The sequence below is a fragment of the Microcebus murinus genome, chromosome 7 (genome assembly GCF_040939455.1).
Source record: "Microcebus murinus isolate Inina chromosome 7, M.murinus_Inina_mat1.0, whole genome shotgun sequence".
Classification (NCBI taxonomy): domain Eukaryota; kingdom Metazoa; phylum Chordata; class Mammalia; order Primates; family Cheirogaleidae; genus Microcebus; species Microcebus murinus.
The window spans coordinates 23104914-23129859 of record NC_134110.1 but is presented as its reverse complement, the minus strand read 5'-3'; the positions used below and the strand labels follow the sequence as shown (position 1 = coordinate 23129859).

At 38.5% G+C, this 24946-nt stretch overlaps 1 protein-coding gene across 1 annotated transcript in view; it reads right to left on the bottom strand.

Annotated features, from left to right (window-relative positions):
- The window catches only part of GABRA5 (gamma-aminobutyric acid type A receptor subunit alpha5), an 85260-nt gene that overhangs the window by 16433 nt on the left and 43881 nt on the right, over positions 1-24946 (bottom strand). Inside the window, exon 7 of the mRNA XM_012760278.2 lies at positions 17226-17308. Within this exon, the coding sequence (XP_012615732.1) occupies positions 17226-17308 (83 nt within the window). The remainder of the gene's footprint in view (positions 1-17225; positions 17309-24946) is intronic.

Here is a 24946-nt window from a genome sequence, read left to right as displayed (position 1 = left end):
GAGCCTCCACTGTGTAGGGAGGAGAGAGAAGCAGGGCAAAAGGCCAGGCGTATTTAGGAGGAGACCTCTCCCATAATTTCCTACCCTCTCATAAATCGATTTGTCATTTTACCATCAAACCAGCAGTTCCTTCCAATTATTTCCAATCTCCTCATGGAAAACAGTAACTTCCAAGTCACCTGGTTCTTTTTAGTCTCTTAAGAGACAGGGTCCCACTTTGTCACCAGGCTGGAGTGCAGTGGCATGAACATAGCTCACTGTAACCTCAAAGTCCTGGCCTCAGGCGATCCTCTTGCCTTGGCCTCCCAAAGGGATTGTAGGCTGGAACCACCACATCCAGCCTAACTTGGTCTTAAAATCGTGGTGTTGTTTTTGAATTATGCCTCCTTTCATCCTACATACCTGTGTTTCACATCTGCCCTCTGCCATGCTCTCTTCACTTCTAACTGCTTCATGGGAACGCCGAGCATTTGGTTTCAGCTCCATAAATAGCAAATTCAATACATCCTTCCTTTGCTCAATGAACATCACCCACTCTGCCTGCCACTTTGACACGTTCCTGGTGAAGGCCCCTCCTGTTTGGGCTGTGATGCCATCCTGCCATTTCCCCAGTGAGGCTTCTCCTTTTGCTCAGCACCTCAACTGGGTGACTGGCGGTAATCTGTGTTTTGTTTTCACATCTGTTATGCCTCTTTCTAGCCAAGTCCTACCACGGCCAGTTCAAACCCTGATCCCCAAGATGAGTTTTCCTGCCTGTGAATTCCAAATGACTTCCAGCTGAAGGAAGGTTTTTAACCCAATTATCTAAATGTGTCCACCATCCCTCAGGCACCTTGGCAGCAGATCACGTTCATGCTTCTGGGCTTCTCGCTGCACCAAGAAGAGTGCTGAATGCTCAACACTCCTGCTCCTGACTGAATGTTTGTGTCCTTCCCAAAATTCGTATGTTGAAAACTAAACCTAAACAGCATTGTATTATTAGGTGGGGCCTGTCAGAGGTGATTGGGTCATGAGGGTGGAGGAGCTCCCATGAATGGGATTAGTGCCCTTAGAAAAGAAGTCCCAGAGAATTCAACTTGCCTGTTCTGCCACTTATAAGGCCACTGCAAGAAGGTGACATCTATGAACCAGGAAGCAGGCCCTTACCAGAAACCGAACCTGCTAGAGCCTGGATCTAACATGTCCCAGCCTCCAGAACAGTGAGAAATTTCAGTTGTTTATAAGCCCTGAAATTTATGGTATTTTGTTATAGCAGCCCAAACAGACTGATACCCACAGTATCTCTTAAGTAGTAACTGTCATAGTCTGTTTGGGTGCCTTTTTCTTGTGTCCTACCATGGCAGAAGAGACAAGAGAGCTCTCTGGGGCCTCTTTTATAAAGGCACTGACCCCATTCATGAGGACTCCACCCTCATGACTTAATCTCCTCCTAAAGGTCCCACCTCCTAATACCATCACACTGGGATTAGGTTTCAACATATGAATTTTAAGATGACACAAACATACAGAAGATAGCAGTGATCAAGGTTAACTAATGCCACAATCTAAACTCAGACTCAACACAGACAAAACTTCAGTGTGTTTCTAAGGCATTCACATGAGGCGCTCAGAAACCTGTGTTCTTGCTCACCCACACCCATGCTGAGTCACTACAGATCAGGGATGATGCATGCAAAAGCAGTCATAATTACACGTTCCAATGTTCTAAGAGCTCCCTCTAGTGACATGTACCCGTGATTTCCTAAAATTCTCTCCGCTCGATGTCTACCAAGGAAGCTTCCAGTTCTGTTAGTATATATTTTCATGAATCTAGGTATTCTCTCATGACTAAATCTAATACTTAATGCATCACTCCATAAATAAAATGAATAAAAATAGGATTTTTTTTTTCTAAATTGTCTTGATGTTTTTAAGTACTTGCTTCTAAATGGAAGCCATGCCACTATCTTTAAGGAATTTCCTTACAGACTAAGAAACATGCCTCTATGAGCGAAAGCTAATCTCAACATTCGTTTGAATTCTTAGGAGTAGAGATAGCAATAACAGAAATGCCTGTTAATTCAGTTCTGCATTAGAGAAACCAGAGCATGTGGCTCATTAGAATAATGACACATACTGCATTCCTTTGTCTCCTAATAGCAGAGAACTGTTGAATTGGGTAATTTGAAACTCATTATACTATCACATTTAGCCTCTGCATCCTCAGATGCCAGTGGTATAAGTGAACAAGTTGGCCAAGCGTCTATTTTTAGTAAATCCAAAGGATGAAAGACAAGTAAGAAAAACACTTAGTGGAATAGCATTTCTTCTCTTAAAATGAGTACATGCTGAACTGAAACCATATAAGCTGAGGAAAGGTAAAATTTGCAGTTTTCTAGCTCTTAGTCAACTGTATACAAACATGATATATGAATAAAATCCTTCTAATTGTTTTGCATATTATAATAATGACATTAACAGCAAATACAAATAAATGACCAACATCTGAAGTAAATCAAATTGATCTGCAAAATATCAGGCAGATAAAACAAAATCTGACATAAGAGTTCAAAATATCTACTGAGTTTAAGAAGGGTTTCTGTTGATTGCATTTTATATATAATATTGATCTTATTTTATATGATGAAATGTAGAAAATGAAGATATCCCATCAGATGAGTTTTTTAACTTTGAGTGTGATAAATGATTTAACTGCAGTTGGCTGGTTGTTAAATATGACAATTTAGTGAAGAATTAGGTCATCACATATTTTTCTTTATCAAAAACTGCTTCTGTGCTGCCTGTCCTGTACATCATACCATTAAATCTGGGTATCACATTCACTTGAAGTTATTTAACCAATGATCAAAAAAATAATAATCTTTTACCTTTAGTGTTTTGTTTTTGATCAAATCAAAAGCATTATTTTTATATACAAACAGTGGCATACTTTTAAGTTGTACAAATCCATTTCCTCTGGGAATGTGAACAACTAATTTTCCTTCAGGGACATGAATAAGTGATTTTCAAATGCAATGCCTTGGGGATCTTCACCTTAGGGACTTTGTACTCTGTCCTAGGTAATGATGTCCACAGCAACCCCACGGGAGAAAGTGATTTAAATAAATCCTGGTGACAGTCCCTTTCCATTATACCATTTCCCTCAAATAAATGTAGATTTTAATCTCTCTACAACATTTAAAGATCATAGTTTGAGAAAAACGAATGATTTCCATCTAACCTGACTTCTGACTCATCACACATTCTTCCTCTCTTAATTCCAAAAATCCTTTTGGAATGACAGAAATAATATAAAATGAGACCCTTGGAATCAAAAGGGTTTCCATGTCCAGGAATGCCAGAGTGGCAGCTATCAGGTGACAGCTACTACCTCTGTATACTGTATACAAAATGATTCCCTGAAGACACTGGAGAAAGACCAAGTACAGGCAGGAACTGGAGGGGACTTAACACCTGGAAGAGGAAATGGCCTTTCACTTAAAAAGCTGTGAGTTGGAGCTGTACGGTAGTGAAGTCTCAGATGGGATCCCTCAGTCTCACTGGCTTGAAGAACCAAACGGAGGAATCTGCAGCCATCAGCAGCACAGGTGGAAAGTGACGTGTAAGATCATGGGAAGACAAAAGCCCCAGAGAAGGAGCCCCACATGTGCTGTATACAGAGGTTCAGAACCTCTACCTAAATCTCTGACTCACCTGAATGACACACATGCATACCTGGAACATAAACCTACCAGGCCCACTAAAGAACAAGAACCATCTGGCATTTCAGGAGTTGCACAGGAAAGACAGAGCTTGAAGCTTCAACTCAGCCAAATTAATTGGCTAAATAAAATAAAATAAAACAAACGTGAGGCCGGGCGCTGTGGCTCACGCCTGTAATCCTAGCTCTTGGGAGGTCGAGGCGGGCGGATTGCTCAAGGTCAGGAGTTCAAAACCAGCCTGAGCAAGAGCGAGACCCCGTCTCTACTATAAATAGAAAGAAATTAATTGGCCAACTGATATATATATAAAAAATTAGCCGGGCATGGTGGCGCATGCCTGTAATCCCAGCTACTCGGGAGGCTGAGGCAGAAGGATCACTCAAGCCCAGGAGTTTGAGGTTGCTGTGAGCTAGGCTGACGCCACGGCACTCACTCTAGCCTGGACAACAAAGTGAGACTCTGTCTCAAAAAAAAAAAAAAAAAAAAAAAACAAAAAAACAAAAGTGAACACTGGAATTTAACAGAATCAAGAGTCTCTGCATTGTCATATTAAAATATCCAGGAAACAATTCAAAATGATTAAGTATAAAAGAAACAGGAAAAAAGAACCCACACTCATGAGCAAATGCAATCAATGCAGACCGATCCCAAGGGGATTCAGATGATGCATGTAGCATAGAGAATTTTAAAGTAGCTATATAAATATGGTTACAGGTATAAAAGAAAATATGTAATGTTTTATAATAAAAAATTGTTATAATAAAAAAGAATAGTAAGTCTCAGTAGAGAAACTGTAGCTTTAAAAGAAGCCAGTACAAATCCTAAAACTGACAAACATTATGCACAAATAATTTATTGTTTGTGTTTAACAGCACTTTGGAAATGACTGATGAAAGAGTCAGTGAACTTGAAGCAGAGCAATAGAAAGTATCAAATATAAAAAACATAATGAGAAAACAGTATTGAAGACATGAACACACCCTTAGTGACGTGAGGGAGTATTCCAAAAAACGTATAACACACGTAATTCCCCATATGGAAAAGAGAAAGAGGATGAGACAGAAAAAATACTAGAAGGAATAGTGGTCAAAATGCCTCAAATTTGGTAAAAGAAATAAATTTAGAGAGTCAAGAGGCCCAGAAAACCCCAAGAAGTATAAATACAAATAAAACAACATCTAGAGGATTTCTGCTTTCAGGAAGCTGGAGAGGTATGTCCCCCTTTTGCTCACACTGCATATAAATAGAAACTCTGGAGATCATACATAAAATAAATATAGGGAGAAAGGAGCAGGCAGCAGGCCTTGGGACCCAAGGGATGGCACAGGGTGAGTTCTCCTGTTTTCTTCTGGCTTTATAAATCCCGGACTAGGAGCTGAAGAAGTGAGCAACTTGAAGACACCAATGGATGGAGACAAACCACCACCACAACAGAAGCCTGTGTGATCTAGAAGAAGGACCGGAAAAGGGGCAAACCAGCAAGACTAACCACTGTTCTCCAACTAAACATCACAGAGAAAATGTGCAGCCCCACCATCCCAGGCCAGGGGCCCTAACCCACTGATGGAGTGGTATCAGAGAAGGTGGCACACAAAGGGGGCCAGGCCATTCAACCCTGCTGGGCTGCAGGAGGCCCATGCCCCCTAGTGGCGGGAGAAGCCATGTGGGATGCCTGGAGTTGCACACTAAACCAGCAGTGGTAGCTCCCTCCTGTTCCTTGCTGTGGTCATATCAGAGGAGGATTAACGGAGGCTCAGGAGGCTCAGAAGGTCCACCACTGCTCAGCAGTAGTGAGGCCACCCTACCCCAGATGGTGTCAGTGGAGGCTATGTGGGGAGAAGATAGGGTACCCCTGTTCCTCCCATCTGGGGAAGCATATATGGAGGCTTAGTGTGGAACTAGAAGCTCTGCCCCAATCCAGCAGTGACAGGGATCCCAGGCACTCCTGATACCAACAGAGGCTGAACTGGAACCTGGATTTCTACCTCCACCTTGTGGCAATGATGCTGTGCTGCACCTTTGACAAGGCTAGGGCCTTGTCAAAAAAAAAAAAGGCAGCTACAATAGAAGGTTTAAACAAGATTCAGAGTCTTGTAACATAATATACAAAATGTCCAGGTTCCAACAGAAAACTATTCTTTAAACCAAGAACCAGGAAGATCAAATTGAATAAAAATAAATAAATCAATAAATGCCAAAACAGAGATGACAGATGTTACAATTACCTGACAAAGATTTTTTGAAGCAGCCATCATAAAGCAATACAATGACGAACTGCAAACATGCTTGAAGCAAATAAAAAACTCAAAGTCTCAACACAGAAATAGATTTAAAAACCAAACAGAAGTTTTAGAAGTGAAAAATAAAGTTACCATAATAAAAAGTTCAATAGTTGAACTCAACAGTAGGATGGAGGAGACATAGGAAAGAATCAGTGAACTTGAAGAGAGAAAAACAGAAGTTACCCAATCTGAAAAACAGAGAGAAAATAGAAGAAAATGAAAAAGCCTCAAGTACTTGTGGGACAATAACAAAAGAGCTAACATTCATGTCTGTGGAGTCAGGGAAGAGAAAGAGGCTGGGGCAGAAAAACTATTCAAAGAAGTAATTGATAAAATATCCCAAATTTGGGAAAAAGTTTAACCCTCCATATTCAAGGGGCTGGGAGAACCCCAAACAGGATAAACACAAAGAAATCTATACCACTAATATCATAGTCAAACTTCCGAATACTAACTTCCGAATACTAAAGAAGGATAAACCCAAATAAATCTATACCACTAACATCATAGTCAAACTTCCGAATACTAAAGACAGGGAGAAGAAAAGTCCTGAAAGTAATGAGGGAAATGAGACCTTGCCTACAAACGAAAAATCAATTGAAAGACAGAACATTTCTCATTAGAAACCATGGAAACAAGAAGAAAGCACATTTTTCAAGTGCTAAAAGAACTATCAAAACAATCCTATATTCAGTGAAAATATCCTTTAGTAATCAAGCAGGGAAACCAAGATATTTTCAGATGAAGAAAGACTAAGAGAATTCATGAGCGGCAGACCTACCCTGAAACTATGGCTAAAGAGAGTTTGCTTAACACAAAGGTAACTACAAAAGAAGGAATCTTGGAACACTGGGAAGGAAATATGAACACAGTAAGTAAAAATATGAATAAATATGATAAAATTTCCTTCATCTACTGAGCTTTCAAAATTCATAGTTTAAGTAAAAATTACAACACTCTGTGATGTGGTTCTAGATGTATGTAGAGGCAAAAATTATTAGAGGAAGGTAAAGGTACCTAAAAGGAGGTAAGGCTTTTATTCTTTACTTGAATTGTCAAAATGAGGATGCAGCAGTGATAAGTTTTGTGTATATAAAGTAATACCTAGAGGAATTACTGAGAAAGTTATACAAAAAAAGCATAGATGATAACCTCATAAATAAATCAAAATAGAATCATAAAAGGTATCCAGCTAACCTACATGGATGCAGAAAAAAGAAAAAGGAGAAATAAAAACATAGGAAAAAAACAGAAAACCAACCCCCATAATGGCAGACTTAAGCCCTAACATATCAATAGTCACATTAAATGTAAATAGAATAAATACACAAATAAAAAGACAAAGACTTGGAAAGTGAATTTAAAAATATGACCCAACTATATGCTATCTATAAGAAACTCACTTTTTATATAAGGATATACAGAGGCTGCAAATAAATTATGAAAAAATATATATCATTCAAATATTATTCTAAATAAAGCAAGAGTGGCTATATAGATTATTGATATCAAGTATTGTAGACTTTAAAGCAAAGAAAAATTTCCAGACATAGAGAAGGATATTACATAATGGTAAAAGTGTCAATCCACCAGGAAGACAGTCCTGTATGTATATGCACCAAATAACAAAGCTGAAAAACATATGAAACAAAAACTGATTGACTTGAACATAGAAATAGACAAATCCACAACTACAGTGGAAGACTTTAACACTTCTATCTTAAAAATTAATCTACAATGAAACAGACCATCAGCAAGCATACAGAAGAACTCATCATCATAATCAACTGACCTAATCAAAATTTAGAGATAATCCACCCAGCAACCACAAAATACACATACTTTTCAAGTGTTCACAGAACAAATATCAAGATACACCACATTGTGCATCATAAAAGAATCCTCAAAAATGTAAAAACATTTTGTTAAAAGCCATTTTAAATGGAGTTAAGTGATATCTCATTGTAGGTTTGATTTGCATCTCCCTGACGATTAGAGATGTTAAGCATTTCTTCACTGGTTTCTTGACCATTAGTCATCTTCTTTGGAAAATTTCTGTTCAAATCCTTTGCTCACTTTTTAATGGGGTTATTTGATTTTTTTCTTATTGATTTTCTTGAAGTCTATATAGATTCTGCTTATTAGCCTTTTGTCAGATATATAGCATGTAAATATATTCTCCCATTCTATAGTGGGAGATTGACTCTAAGGATAGTTTCTTTGGCTGTGCAGCAGCTTTTTAATTTGATCAGGTCCCATTTATTTATTTTTGTTGATGCTGTGATTGCCTTTGGGGTCTTCTTCATAAATTCTTTGCCTAGACCTATGTCTATAAGAGATTTTCCTATATTCTCTTCTAGAATTTTTATGGTTTTCTGCCTTATGTTTAAGTCTGTTATCCATTGTGAGTTGATTTTTGTGAGTAGTAAGAGGTGTGGATCTTGTTTCAGTCTTCTACATGTCGCTATTCAATTTTCCCAGCACCATTTATTGAATAGGGATTCTTTTCCTCAGTGTATGTTCTTGTTAGCTTTGTCAAAAATCAGATGGCTGTATGAGGATGGTTTTATGTCTGGGTTTTAGTCCTGGTCCATTGGTCTATGTTTCTATTGTGCCAGTATAATGATGCTTTGGTTACTATAGCCTTGTAGTACAGCCTGAAATGTGGTAAATTGATGCCTCCCAGTTTGTTCTTTTTCCTTAAGGTTACTTTGGCTCTACAAGTTCTTTTCTGGTTTCATACAAAGTGTAGAATTATTTTTCTAGATCTGTGACAAATAATGTTGGTATTTTAGTAGGGATTGTATTGAATCTATAGATCATTTTAGGAAGTATAGACATTTTAACAGCGCTGACACTACCAATTTATAAGCATGGTATGTTTTTCCATCTCTTTACATCCTCTGCTATTTCCTTCGTTAGTGTTTTATAGTTTTCCCTACTGAGATCTTTCACCTCTTTAGTTAAATACATTCATAGGTATTTTGTTTTCTTTGTTGCTATTGTGAAAGGTATTACATCTTTGATTTTGTTCTCAGTTTGACTACTGTTGGTGTATATGAATGATACTGGTTTGCGTACATTGATTTGTAACCTGATACTTTGCTGAACTTATTTATCATTTCCAGTGGTTTCTTGGCAGAATCTTTGGGGTTTTCTAGATATAAAATCATATCATCTGCAAAGAACAATACTTTGACCTCTTCTGCCCCCATTTGGATGCCCTTAATGTCTTTCTCTTGTCTGATCGCTCTGGCTAGGATGTCCAGCACTATATTGAATAGAAGTGGTAACAGAGTACAAATTTGTCCCGTGCTACTTCTAAGTGGGAATGCTTTCAATTTTTCCCTGTTCAGTATGATGTTGGCTGTGGGTTTGTCATGTATGACTTTTATAATTTTGAGGTAAGTCCTGTCTATACCTATTTTGGTAAACATTCTTATCATAAAAGGGTGCTGAAATTTGTCAAATGCTTTCTCTAAATCTATTGAGAGGATCATGTGGTCTTTGCTTTTACTTCTATTTATGTGGTGAACTGAATTTATGGATTTGCATATGTTGAACCATACCTGCATCTCTGGGATGAAGCCCACTTAATTATATCCCAAAACAACAAATACTGGCATGGATGCAGAGAGATAGGAACTCTCATATACTGCTGGTGGAACTGCAAACTAGTACAACCTCTATGGAAAGCAATATGGAGATACCTCAAAGAAGTAAAAGTAGAACTACCATTTGATCCAGCAACCTAGCTACTGGGAATTTACCCAAAGGAAAAAAAGACATGCTATAATAAAGCCAACCACACTCGAATGTTTATAGCAGCACAATTCACAATTGCAAAGACGAGGAAACAACCCAAATGCCCATCAATACATGAGTGGATTAACAAAATGTGGTATATGTATACCATGGAGTACCATTTAGCCACAAAAAACAATGGTGATCTAGCACCTCTTGTATTATTCTGGGTGGAACTGGACCTCATTCTACTAAGTGAAGTAACTAAGTGAAGTATCATAAGAGTGGAAAAACATGGCCGGGCGCTGTGGCTCACGCCTGTAATCCTAGCTCTTGGGAGGCCGAGACGGGCGGATCACTCAAGGTCAGGAGTTCAAAACCAGCCTGAGCAAGAGCGAGACCCCGTCTCTACTATAAATAGAAAGAAATTAATTGGCCAACTGATATATATATAAAAAATTAGCCGGGCATCGTGGCGCATGCCTGTAGTCCCAGCTACTCGGGAGGCTGAGGCAGAAGGATCACTCGAGCCCAGGAGTTTGAGGTTGCTGTGAGCTAGGCTGACGCCATGGCACTCACTGTAGCCTGGGCAACAAAGCGAGACTCTGTCTCAAAAAAAAAAAAAAAAAAAAAAAAAGAGTGGAAAAACAAACACCACATGTACTCACTATCAAATTGGTACTAATTGATCAACACTTATGTGCACATATAGAAGTAACATTCACTGGTTATTTGGCAGGCAGAAGGGGGAGGAGGGGATTGGTAAACTCACACCTAATGGGTATAGTACACATGATCTGAGAGGGGCACATTGATAGCTCTGACTTGGGAGGTACAAATGTAGTAGATGTAACCCAAACATTTGTACACCCATAAAAATATTTTTAATAAAAAAAAAGTTATTTAAATTGCACAGAAAATTTAAAAAACTTGAAACCATATAGAGGGCATCCTATGAATACAATAGAATTAAACTAGAAATCAATGATAGACAACAGAAAAATCTACAAATCCTTGGTAACTTAACAACATATATCTAAACAATGCATGGATCAAAGGGTAGGTCTTAAGGGAAATTTAAAAACACTTTTAACTGAATTAAAAGAAAAATACAATGTTCAAAAATTTGAGCAAAATAGTAGAGCAGTATTACAGAGAAATTTATAGCACTAAATGTATACATTAGAAGAGAAGAAAAGTCTCAAATAAATAATCTAAGTTCTTGCCTCAAGAATCCAGGAAAAGAAATGCAAACTAAATGCAATGTAAGCAGAAGAAAAGAAATAAAAAAGATTAAAGCAGAAGTCAATGAAGCAGAAAATAGAAAAGTAATGGAAAGAATCAATGAAACAAAGAATTACAAACAGTAACAAGATCAACAAAATCAAGAAACCTCTATTGAACCTGATAAGAGAAAGAGACGGAAAGAGAAAGAGAAGACACAAATTACCAACATCAGGAATAAAAGAGGAAATACCATTACAGACACTGCAGAGATCAAGAATGTAACAGAACAACTATGAACAATTCAACATAAATTTAATAATTTAGATAAAATGAACCAATTTTTTTAAAGAAACACAAATTACCCAAGTCTCTCAAATAGATATCTTCAAGTGCAGATGGTTCTAATGGAGAATTCTAAGAAATATCTTAAAGAATTAACACCAATTCTATGTTATATTTTCCAGAAAATAGAAAAGGAAGGTAACACTTTATAGTCCATTTTATAAAGCCAGAATTACAGTGGTACCAAAAATAAAAGATACTATGAAAAAATGAAATTTCAGACTAATATTCCACATGAATATACACACGTAAAAAACCTTCATAAAATATTATCAAATTAAATTCAACAATACACAAAGTGAATTATACACAATGACAAAATAGAATTATTCCAGAGATGCAAGTCAGAAATGTAATCCACCAAGTTAACTGGCTAAAGAAAACTCACATGATCATATCAACTGCAAAAAATGCATTTGAAAAAATTAACATCCATTCATGACAAATTAAATCAAAACTCTCAGAAAACTGACAGCCAATGGGAATTTCTACAATTTGATGCAGTACTTCTATAAAACAAAAACAAAACAAAAGATAAAACAATAATAATTAACATTACTTGTAATGGTCAACAACTGAAAGCTTTCTTTAGACTAGGAATATGGCATGAAAATGTGCTTTCACTACTTTTATTCAACATAGTGCTGGAGGTTCTAGCCTGTGCAATAAGGCAAGAAAAGGAAATAAAATTATACATATAAAAGAAAGTAAAACTCTCTTTATTTGAAGACAACATTATCGTCTGTGTAAAAATCTAAGGCCATCTTATAAAACCTAAAACAGCAAACAAATAAGTAAACACCCCCTAGAATTAATGAGATCAGCAAGGTGACAGGATATAAAATAAACATAAAGAAAGTATGTGTTTACTCATATAATAGCAATGAACATGTCAACCGTCCAATTAAAACTATAAAATCATTTCCATGCCCTTAAAAAAAATTAATACTTCTCTATAAATTGAATAAAACATGCATAGGACTTCAAAGAAGATCTGAATAAATGGAGAGATATACTCTCTTCCTGAATTGGAAGATGTAAAATTTCCCTTAAGTTGTTATACAAGTTTTACCCAATTCCTATTAAAGGCCCCCAAAATTTTTGATAGATATAGAAAAGATTATTTTAAAATTTATATGAAAAACAAAATAAACTAGAAGAGTTAAGACAATTCTTAAAAAGAAAAATAAACTTGGAGGAGTCAGTCTACCCAATTTCAATACTTGCTGTATAGTTACTGTGTAGTACTGACAGAGGTATACACACAAGAGTTAAACAATACAGATTCAAGAACCCCAAAATAAACATACAAAAATATTCCCAACTGATTATTGACAAATGTGCAAAAGGAATTCAATGAATGAAATATAGTTTGTTCAACAAATGGTGCTGGAATAAGTGGGGATCTATGGTGAAAATAAAATAAACCTTGACCAAGATGTTTTTCCACTAAGATCAGGAACAAGGTAAAGATGTGCCTCCTTACCACACCTTTTCAACATTGTATTGGAAGTCATAGATAATGCAATAAGACAAGAAAAGTAAATAAAAAGTACACATATTGGGAAAGAAGAAATAAAATTATCTTTGTTAACAGTTGACATAATTGCCTATATAGAAAATATAAAAGTGATGTACAAAAAATCTCCTAAACCTAATAGCAATTAGAACAAAGTTGCAGGATATAAGGTTAAGTCAATTAAGTCAATCATTTTCTTATATACCAGCAATGAACAAGTAGAATTTTAAATTAAAAACACAGTACCATCACATTAGCACCCAAAGAAATGAAATACCTTAGGAATAAATATAACAAAACATATACATGATTTAGATGAAAAAAACTACAAAACTCTGATTAAAAAATTAAAGAAGAACTAAGTAAATGGAAAGATATTCCACGTTCATGAATAGGAAGACTCAATATTGTTAAGATGTCCATTCTTCCCAAAATGATCTATAGATTCAATACAATAGCAATGCAAATCCCAGTAAGTCATTTTGTGGATATTGACAAACTGATTATAAAGTTATATGGAGAGGCAAAAGACCCAGAATAAATAGCATAATATTTAAGGAAAAAAACAAAGACAGAAAATTGATACCACCCGACTTCAAGACTTAGGATAAAGCTACAGTAATAAAGAAAGCATAGTTTTGGTAAAATATTAGACAAATAGATCATTTGAGGAGAAAAGAGTTCCCATAAATGGATCCACACAAATACAGTCAATTGATCTTTGACAAAAAGTCAAACACTGTTGAAAGATAATATAGTCTTTCGACAAATGGTACTGGAACAATGCGACAACCACATGAAAAAAAAATCTAGATACGGTCTTATGCTCTTCACAAAAATTAACTCAAAAGGGATCATAGATCGAAATGTAAAACAAAAAACTATAAAACTCCTATAAGATAAGAGAAAAATCTAGATGAGCATTAGTGAGGCAATGACTTTTTATATATGACACCAGAGGTATAATCCATGAAAGAAATAAATAAAAAACTGGACTTCATTAAAATTAAAGAGTTCTGCTATGTGAAAGACACTGTCAAGAGAATAAGAATGAAAGTCATATACTTGGAGAAAATCTTTGCAAAACACAAATAGGGTAATGAACTGGTATCCAAAAATACACAAAGGAGGAATTACATCAGCCAGATGAAGGAATAGGACTGTTGTTCCCCCCACAGAAACACCAATTTATTCATGTATAAAAATACCTTTATGAGAGGTCCATAATCCAGTTATGAAGTTACATCACCCCATATGAGCACAAAACCAAGAACAGCCACCCTGAAATGGGTAAGAAGAGCAACTGCACTTTACCTAAGCCAACCCTTCTCCTAAACCATCACAGCTCAGTGTCAAGAGGTCATCTCAGCCTTTGATTTCTCCCTTGTAGTAAAGAGAGAGTAAATTATGCTTCTAACATCCCCAGCCTTTCAGTGTGCTTCCCTAGGGGCAGGTTATATCTCACCTCACACAGAAAGCTAAGGAAACTGGCAAAGTTAGGAAACCTAGGAGCAGCTAAGGACAAAGAAGGGAGGTGAAGCTGAGGCCAGACAGAAAAGATAACATGGTTTGGGCTGCAGTCATTGTAGCCCTACAGCTTCTCCCCCAAGCTCAGCTCAGAGAAAGTTAATGAAAAACCCTAGCTCCCAGATTCTTCCTAGGCAGGGAAAGAAATAAACCATTTGTTCAATGTCTCAACTTATCCATGGGCTACCCAGAGGACTGGCTTTTGTCTAGCCTGTCTTGCAGTTCTGATGGGACCCCGCATAATTTAGCCACCTGCAGGGAGAGAGAACAGAGGTAGTAGTTTGACCCAGTAGGCAATTAGTCACCACAGCCTGTCCCCCTGGCTCAGCACAGAGTAAATAGGAGGAAAACCCCAGATCACAGTTTCTTTCTGGGGAAGGAAAAAGTTGAACAGAGTATCTAGTGATTCAACTTCTCTGAGTGCTGCCTGAGGAACTGGGGGACTGGTTTCAGGCTGGCTTGGTTATGTGTGCTAATGGCACCCAGGATACTCTAGATGCCTGGGGCTCCTCTGAACAAAGAAAGTGGGTTGGACTAACACCAAGTTTGCAGAGGCCCACTAGAATCTCTGGCAAGAAGGATCAGTAAAGGTCTTCTCCTGTACATGACAAGTTCATAAAAAATGGGAAAAGCAGATGATGTTTTTTTTGTTTTGTTTTTTTTTGTTTTTGTTTTTGTTTTTTTGAGACAGAGTCTCGCTTTGTTGTCCAGGCTAGAGTGAGTGCCGTGGCGTCAGCCTAGCTCACAGCAACCTCAAACTCCTGGGCTCGAGTGATCCTTCTGCCTCAGCCTCCCGAGTAGCTGGGACTACAGGCATGTGCCACCATGCCCGGCTAATTTTTTATATATATATCAGTTGGCCAATTAATTTCTTTCTATTTATAGTAGAGACGGGGTCTCGCTCTTGCTCAGGCTGGTTTTGAACTCCTGACCTTGAGCAATCCACCCGCCTCGGCCTCCCAAGAGCTAGGATTACAGGCGTGAGCCACAGCGCCCGGCCTGCAGATGATGTTTTATTTAATGTACATATCAAATACAGAGAACAAAGAAATGAGGAAACAGGGAAATATTTCCCAAAATATGAGATAAGACAAATCTCCAGAAACTGACCCTAATTAAATGGAGTTATATTATTTACCTGACAGAGAATTCAAAATAACCACGTAAAGGTGCTCACTAAGGTCCTGAAAACAATGCATGAACAAAGTAAAATTTCAACAAAGAGACAGAAAATATTTAAAAGTACCAAACAGAAATCATGGAGCTGAAGAATACAATAACTGAACTGAAATATTCACTAGAGGGATTCAACAGAAATGTAGATCAAGTAGAAGAAAAGATCAATAAACTCTAAGATAGGGTCATTAGAAATTATTCAGTCAGAGGAGCAAAAAGAAAAAAGAATGAAAAAGAGTGAAGAAAGCTTAAGGGACATCATCAAGTGGGCCAATATGCACACTGACATCTCAGAGAAGAGAGAAAGAAAGGATACAAAGGCATATTCAGAGAAATAATGGCTGAAATTTCCTTACAAATGTGAGGAAGCAAGTGGAGAAACAGATCCAGGAAGTCCAGAGGATTCAAAATAGGATAAACCCAGAGAAATCTACACCAAGATACATTAAATGCATATATAATAGTAAAAAACTGAAAACTTTTCCTCTATTAGGAACAAGACAAAGATGCCTACTCACATCACTTCTATTAGACATAATACTTTAAGACCCAATGAGAGAAAAATAAATAGAAGACATCCAAATCAGAAAGAAAGAAGTGAAATTGTCCCAGTCCATATATGACATGATCTTATATATAGAAAACTCTAAAGACTCCACCAAAAGGCTTTAGTAAAGTTGCAGGATACAAAATCAAGATACAAAAGTCAATTGCATTTCTATATATTAACAATGAACTATCTGAAAAAGAAATTAGAAAAACAATCCCACTTACAATAGCATCAAAAAGAACAAAATACTTAGTAACTCAACTAAGAAAGTGAAAGCTATTGTACACTGAAAACTAATACAGAATATTGGTTAAAAAAAGTTAAAGAAGACACAAATGGAAGGATATCTCTTATTCATGAATAAAAGACTTAATATTGTTAAAAATGTCCATGCTACCTAAGTGATCTAGAAATTCAACGCAATTCCTTTCAAAATCCCAGCAGCAACTTTTATAGAAGGAGAAAAAAATCCTAAAATTCTCGTGAAACTACAAAAGACTCCAAATATCCAAAACAATCTTAGAAAAGAACAAAGCTGAAGCCATTGCACTTCCTGATTCCAAAATATATTACAAAGCTATAGGACTTTCTATTAGAATTGGTTAAGTATATACTTAACATGTTTTGATATGAATAATTTGTTTATTTAATCAAGCAACACACATTTCCTAAGATGCTGAGTGCTATGGGTAAGCAGTGACTATGAACGTGACAGACAAGGTCATTGGTCATATGGAACATTCTAGAAGAAGTGAGTCAAATAGCAATGATTACAGTGCAATAAAAATGTTATTGGCTGGGTATTGAAAATTGGGAGCCCCTCTGAGGAAGTGATCTGTAATATGAGAAGTGAAAACAAGAAAGAACAGCCAGGTGAAGCTCCAGGGAGAAAAACACCTCCAGAGGAGCATATTCTAGATTGTTCAGTGCCTTCGCCCACATTATCTCCATTTACCCTAATCTGTGATGTACGCAGAGCAGGTATTTATGTTTCAATTTTACAGACAAAGAAACTAGTCTGGCCAGGTCAAAACACTCTCCAGGCTTCTAAAACATACTGCATCATATTATGCTTATTTATATACAGAACCTAAATTCTTGTGAATGAATGTGACCCCAAAGTATATCCATGGTTCTTACTTGTGAACATAACTTACAGCTGCCAAATTTCAGAGGGCAAGCGTGGGCATCCATTGGGAAGTCTTCAAGTTGCATGGGGCACTCAGCAGAGATAGTCAGGCTGAAAAATAAAAGATGAGAACTTTTTAATGACTCACTAACTCTAGCTATTTGTTGAGCAACCACTTTGTCCCAGAAAGTAAAACTTCAGTACTTACTTTAATTAACATCTTTTATGAAATTGTCTAAAGTGTTTCCACCAAATTATATAAGTTTGTTTTGTAGATGAATATCATTCAGAAATTAGGCTTAAATCAAATCTACTCAGTTCTGTGGCTTGGGATGTGTGTGTCCATACATATATTAATACTCATAAAACAATTTAAGATGCCTTTAAAAATTATTTATTCCTTGTTTCCCATCCCTTAGTGAGCATTGTTTAAAAAGCTTTCCTTAATAAGGTTGAAAATGTATGCATTTTCTAAAGTAGTTTATAAGTTCAAAAACTATAAATGTAGGATAAATGCACATATATTCATAGAATATGGGAAAATACAGAAAAAAGTATAAAGAAGAAAATTATAAGTATCTACCATTTCACTTATAATTTCACCTGGTACAGTTAGCCCAGAGTTTTTCCACATGTTCAAATTTTGACCAGAACCTACTACAATCATTGTGTTGTGAAACTGTACAGTAAGTAAACTTGTGATATAATAGCAATGTTAGAAACCAGGCCACACAGCAGTAAGTGAGCAGCAGGCAAGAAAAGTGAAGCTTCATCTATATTTACAGCTACTCCCCATTTCTCCCTATTCCCCTGTGAAAAAATTGTCTTCCCTAAAAACTGGTCCCTGGTGCAAAAAGGTTGGGGACTGCTGCCACCCAGCACTATGACTGTCACCAATAACTATGATCATGATGGTAATAACAACTGGTGTAGACCGTGTGAAATGCTTTACCTGCATGAATTCATCTCATCTTAATAGCGCAATGAGAGTTGTTGCTATGACCCTCCCAGTTTACAAAGGAAGAAAGTGAGGCACAGATATTAAGGAATCAGGCCAAGGATGCAGAGCTACTCAGTGGCAGAGCCATGGCTGGAGCCTGGGCTGCCCAGGCCCTGGCCACAGGGGCTCCAGGAACACACCCAGCACACCCTGCACAGCCGGGAGCTCCATTCTGTAAGAAGTGAGGCACTTCTGGAGTTGCCACACTGTGGTGCTTTTATTTTTCTGCAGACTTTGCTCATTGGGTATGATTCTAAATTTTGTTAATGAGCTTATCTTCCGTTTCTTAGTTTTTCCTTCCATTATTTAAATAAAAGGAAATTATATATAATGAAAATTAAAACACAACACATTCAAACTTCAAACACATTCTATCTTTAGAGCAGATAATAATTTTCAATGTTATATTAGTGCTACTGTTCAACAGCTATGGTGACAATCAGAATGCATGAACATTCATTTTTGCCTTTACCACTTGCTTCTGCTACAATAACCTTCTGCTATTAAACTGGCCACATAATTCACTTGACAATTGTAGACTGAGTAGTCAGTGTCTGTGTTATCAGAATAAAACTAAAATATGTATCAGTGGAAGTGAGGTCTATGCCCCTGAAAGAGAGGAAATCCTCTCTTGCCATTACTGTGAGGGACAGTCCCTCCAGGGCTGGAGGGACTCACATAGGGCTGTGAGTGCAGATGGCCAGAATATATCATAGAAGGCTCACGTTCAGGCAGGGAGATGGTTTTTAAAACGATATTCTCCTGTAATCCTAGCACTTTGGGAGGCCGAGGCGAGTGGAATGCTCAAGGTCAGGAGTTCGAAACCAGCCTGAGCGAGACCCAGTCTCTACCAAAAATAGAAATAAATTAATTGACCAACTAAAAATATATATACAAAAAATTAGCCGGGCATGGTGGCGCATGCCTGTAGTCCCAGCTACTCGGGAGGCTGAGGCAGTAGGATCGCTGAGCCCTGGAGATTGAGGTTGCTGTGAGCCAGGCTGATGTCACGGCACTCACCCTAGCCTGGGCAACAAAGTGAGACTCTGTCGCAAAAAAAACAAAAAACAAAACAAAACAAAAAACGATATTCCATATGTATTCAAAGAATATGGGAAAATACAGAGAAAGTGTAAAGAAAATTATAAATATCTGCCATTTCACTTATAATTTCACCTGGTACAGTTAGCCCAGAGTTTTTCTATAAGTGCATATATTTTCTTTTCATTCTTGGTATATAAAACTCAGTCTTTCTTATACCTACCATTAGCACATGAGTACTTCCCACATCACTAAAATAATCATGACTTTGAACGGTTAACCATTTAATTCCAGCATGCATATGTGTGTGTGTGTCTGTCTGTCTGTACATGTAGCAAGCAATTAGCTGTTGCTAGATTTTTACATTATTTTACCTGATAAATAATCTGCAATGGACCTCTTCAATTGTAAATTATGAAAAGGGGCTATGATTAGAGACTATAAAATGAGGAAGGTAAATATGTACTTATTAGAATTGGGAAAATTAGAAGCCGGGTACAGTGCTTCATGCCTGTAATCTTAGCACTATGGGAGGCCGAGGCAGGAGGATTGCTTGAGGTCAGGAGTTCAAGACCAGACTGAGGAACATAACAAGACCTCATCTCTATGAAAAAATATTAATAGAAAAATTAGCTGGGTGTGGTGGCACACGCCTATAGTCCCAGCTACTCAGGAGGCTAAGACGGGAGGATCACTTGAGCCCAGGAGTTAGAGGCTGCAGTGAGCTATGATGACACCACTACACTCATGCTGGGACAACAAAGTGAGATCCTGTCTCCAAAAAAGGAAAAAAAAAAAGAATTAGGAAAATTAAGACATAAAAAACACAGCCTGCAAGGATGATGTTCAGCCCAAACAAAAGAAATAATTATTTCATATGGTTGTTTGTAATCTTAAGCAGTTTTTCAAGTAAAGTAATAAAAAAACAGAAAATTTAAACGTGTCAAATGTGCTCTAGAGCTGCGGTCCCCAACCCCTGGGCCATGGACCAGTCTGTGGCCTGTTAGGAACCAGGGGCTGCATAGTAGGAGGTGAGCAGTGAGCAAGTGAAGCTTCATCTGTATTTACAGCTGCTCCCCACTGCTCACATCACTGCCTGAGCTCTACCTCCTGTCAGATCAGCAACAGCAATAGATTCTGCATTATGGTTGGCTGTATAATTATTTCATTATATACTACAGTGTAACAATAATAGAAATAAAGTGCACAATACATGTAATCCACTTGAAGCATCTGGAAACCATCTTCCCCCCCCTGCCCCCACCCCAGTAGGTGGAAAAATTGTCTTCCATGAAACGAGCCCCTGGTGCCAAAAAGGTTGGGGACCGCTGCTCTAGAGGACTAAATCACAAGGAGCTCAGGAAACCCAGACCTTAATAAGCAAAATTTTAGTAGGGAAATAAGTATATACAAAGCTATATAATATCAAGTATTTATTTATTGCCATAAATATGAAAATGAGCACATGAAGAAACAGTGCTGCAGGAGTTTAGAGACAAACACCTCTGATTAGGAGAGGCAAGCTTGGTGCGGGTCTGTGTCCCCAGTTCTAACACTTTAAGGACGCAGGTGTAGCAGGAACACCCAGGGGCTCACACTGGGGGGACGGTGTTTCAGGGAGCCTGGCTGTTTTAGCCCCACCTAAGCCCTGAAGACTTCAACCAGCAGACCCAGCTTTACAGTCTCTGCCTCGCCGCACACGCTGTTACCAGCTTCGCGGGCCTCACTGCCATTGTCAGGGTAGACGTGGAGAGATGTGTCCCAGTGGCAGGGCCTTCTCTCCAGACACGGCTGTGTCTGCTGGCCCACCCAACCGGGCTTCTGCCCCCACACACGCTCAGTTTCCCACTGGTCTGGGGGCCACCTGCAAGCCAGGTGTGTTGGCTGAGTTCTTGACAATTTGGTGACTCAGGGATAGCTCCTCCCCTCACTCGGTGCTGGTGTTCTACTCCCATCCACACGGCCACTGCAGGCACCGCCACCTGGAGTTTCTGTCCATGCCCCTACTTGTCACAGCAGCCCCCCAGGGAAACTTGGTCCCCACTGCCCATTGCTGGCTTATCCCTCCTCCTTGCCTGTCCAAGACCATATGCTTATAAAAGGGACCGGAGCCTACCTTTCTGCCAAGGTGGGCTTCATTCTGGCTCTCTGGCCTTGAAAGCTGCCCACCTTCCAAAAATCACTACACTGGCAATGTCTAAAGATGGCATTTTGACAAGGAAGGAACACCACAGAGTCTGCTTTTAACACACTGTGGGAGTGGGAGTGTGTGAGTGTGTGGTGTCAGGGGGCAGGGAGGGTGTACAGAGACAGCTGGACAGAATTTACCTGGATCTAAAAAAAAAGACCCTTTTAAAGAAAAAATAATTCCAGTAAAAACATTAAAAAAGACAGTGATTTTATAATTACCATCTCAATAAATAATGCTCTCATTAGAGTCTCATGGGTTGTTCCTGCATTTCTGCACAGCTTCTTAGAGTTAGAATTCCATACCTCAGAAGAGTATTCTTCATCTGCGGCAGTGTCCCTCCTCTAACAAATGAATGTATTATTCAGATAAATCCCCCAGTAGCAAATGTTCCAGCCTCAGTAAGGGAAAACATTTCAAATCAAAACATTTTCAGTCCCTCTATACATTTCAAAAATGGCCTAGACTTTTATAATACTTAAAAAATATCTCTAGATACCCCATGAACCTTGTATTCATGGGGTCCTTGGAATGCCAAGTGCCTTGATGTGTAACCAAGCATCCCCGCACAGAATGGAGACGAAAACCCTCCATGGAATGGTTGACTGCCACAGCTCAAAAGGGCCACCTAGGCTATCTACTCGAAATCTTCACTTTTTAGATAAAGAAAATGAAGCCCCAAAAGGTTGAGAAAACTGCCTATGGAAAAAGTTCACTGAATTACTGGCAGATTCAACAATCCAGTACTTTTCCCAAAGGTCCCATTTCTGTTTTACTTCCAATTTCTATTAAGACCTTAAAACATTAACTTATTGCAGCACAATGCCCCATTTCTGAACATCATCTTAATTTAGGGTAAAGAAAAGGGCATTCTTTTTTAAGTTAAGATAATTGCTTCAACTTGGATTTGTACCACCCCAGTTGAGGGCTTGGGATCCTGAACTCATTAGAGAGCTCTCTGCTTGACCAGGGGCTGCTCCCAGCTGAAGAACACTTGAAGGTGGTTAAAACAACCAAATTCCAGAGTAGTCTTGACATTAACTAATTGTGTGACCTCTGTAAAACCGCCTAACTTCTCTGGTCCAGTCTTGTCATTTGAGAAAGAAAAATAACGAGAGTTTCTTTTATCGTCTGAACAAAATAATTGATAGGTATGAAATAAGAGTGAAATGGCTTTAGCCAAGACCAAAAATTCAAAGACAATCAAGCAATTAAAGAAAGTATCCAGATTTCTACCCAATATGCTCTTCATAGTTGAGCTTTCCTTTTTCACAAGGAAATACTGCATCAATGCAGTAGAAGGCAAAATAATGGCACTGCAAATATGTCCATGTCCCTATGGGCAAAACCCCAAACCTGTGAATATGCTACCTTACATGGCAGGAGGGCTTTGCAGATGTGATGAAGGCCCCTAGGCTGGGGAGATTATCCTGCATTCTCCACGTGCAGCCAATATAAACACAAGGGTCGTTCCAAGAGGGAGGCAAGGCCATCACATTCAGGGAAAGAGACGTGATGACGGAAGCAGAGGTTGGAGTGATTGGCCGAGAGCCCAGGAATGCAGGAGTCTGCTAGGAACTGGAAGAGGCAAGGAACGGGTTCTCCTCTGGAGCTTGCAGAGGGAACGTAATCCTGCCAACACTTTGATTTTAGCCTCCTGAGATCCTTTTAAGACTTCTGACCTCCAGAACTAGAAGATGGTGAGTTTGTTATGTTTTAAGCCAATGAGTTTGTGATAATTTATTATGGCATCAATCAGAAACCAATACAAATGTTAGCACCTGGAAGTGGAGTGCTGTTTTAACAAATACCTAAAAACATGGAAATGGCTGGAATTTGGCAGCGTGCAGAAGCTAGAAGAATGTTGAGGTGCATAAGAGAAAAGGTTTACATTACTTTAAAGAGACTATTAAGAGAAATAGAGATGTTAAAGACTCTGTAGTGAAGAGTTACAAAAAAGTGAGGAGCAGGTAGAGAAAACCTACATTGTCTCAGAGAACGCTTAAATGGCCATAAACACAGTGCTGGTAGAAATACGAACGTCAAAGGCCCCGTTGCTGAGAGCTCAGAAGGGAACGAAAAATGTGTTACTGGAAACTGGACAAAGAGAGAACCCTGCTATATAGTGGCCAAAAGCTTAGCTGAATTGTGCCCAAATATATTTGAAATGAAGAACTTATTAGGGATTATGGTATGCTGAACAATGGCTCCCAAAGATATCAGGTCCCAATCCCTAAAATGTGCAAATGTTACCTTATGTGGAAAAAGGGAAAAGTGTCTTTGCAGATATGATCAAGTGAAGAGTCTTGAAATGGGGAGATTATCCAGTGGGTCCTAAATGCAGTCACAAGGGTCCATATGAGAGAGGGGCAAAAGGAGACTGAATATAGACAAAAGAGGAAAGGTGATGCAGTGAAGATGCTCTGTTGCCAGCTGTAACGATGCCGGAAGGGGCCATGAGCCAAGGAATGCAAGGCCTGTGGCTCTAGAACCTGGGAAAGGCAAGTAAGTGGACTCTCTCCCAGAGCCTGCAGAGAGAACGTGGCCCCGTGAACAACTGGATTTTGCCCCAGTGAAACTGATTCAGAATCATGGCTTCCAAGAGCGTAAGAGAATAAATCTGTATTGTTTTAGGCTGCCAACACAAATTTGTGGTAATTTGTTATAGCAACCATAGGACACTAACGCAATGATCAAACCATAAACTTGGATGAGGAACTTTTCAAGCAAAGTGTTGACTTGGTGGCCTGTTTTCTTCCTGCTGCTGATAGTAAGATGGGGGAGGAAAGGGAGACATTGAGGGAAAAACTGCTCACAGAAAAGGAACCACACTTGATGATTTGGGAAATTCTCAGCTTATTCAGGTTGCAAAAGATATTATGATTAGGAGATTCACCGTCAGGAAGCTGTGTTCTGAAGAGAAAGCCGGTGTTGTGGTAGGACCAACCTTTTGCGAGTGCTTCAGAAGGATCAAAAGGTCGGAGTATTTGGTCATGCAGATTACTATCTGAAGATACTAGGTATGTGACCCATGAGTCTTCTCAGCCATGCAAGCAAAAGCCAGGAATATATATTGGATTATCCATGAAATATTTATAGAGAAGCCCCTTGTCTAATGGTGTGTTTTCCTGAGACATACATGAGGGGTTCTTGAGAATTTTATACCAGCAGAAACACTTTCATCTTGGCCTGAAAGGGACAGAGATGGCTGAAATGAAAGAAGCTGTCATACTCCCAACACTCTGCATGTAGGAAACAGATTGAAAGAAAACTACTCAGCTTCAAATTATGTTGCCCTTTATTAGAAAGGAAGGAAGACTCCAGGGCCAGAGCCTTGGCCCCTGAGGGCAGAGTGTCAAACTTCAAAGAATTATTCTCAGGACTGTGATGTTTGCCTGGCTGCATTTAGAAATTGTTGGGAAATGGCGCTTCCTTTTTTTCTGGCATTTTCTCCCCTTTCAAATGGAGATGTATATAACTATTATTTTCCACCTGTCCCACCATTGTATTAATATTTTGG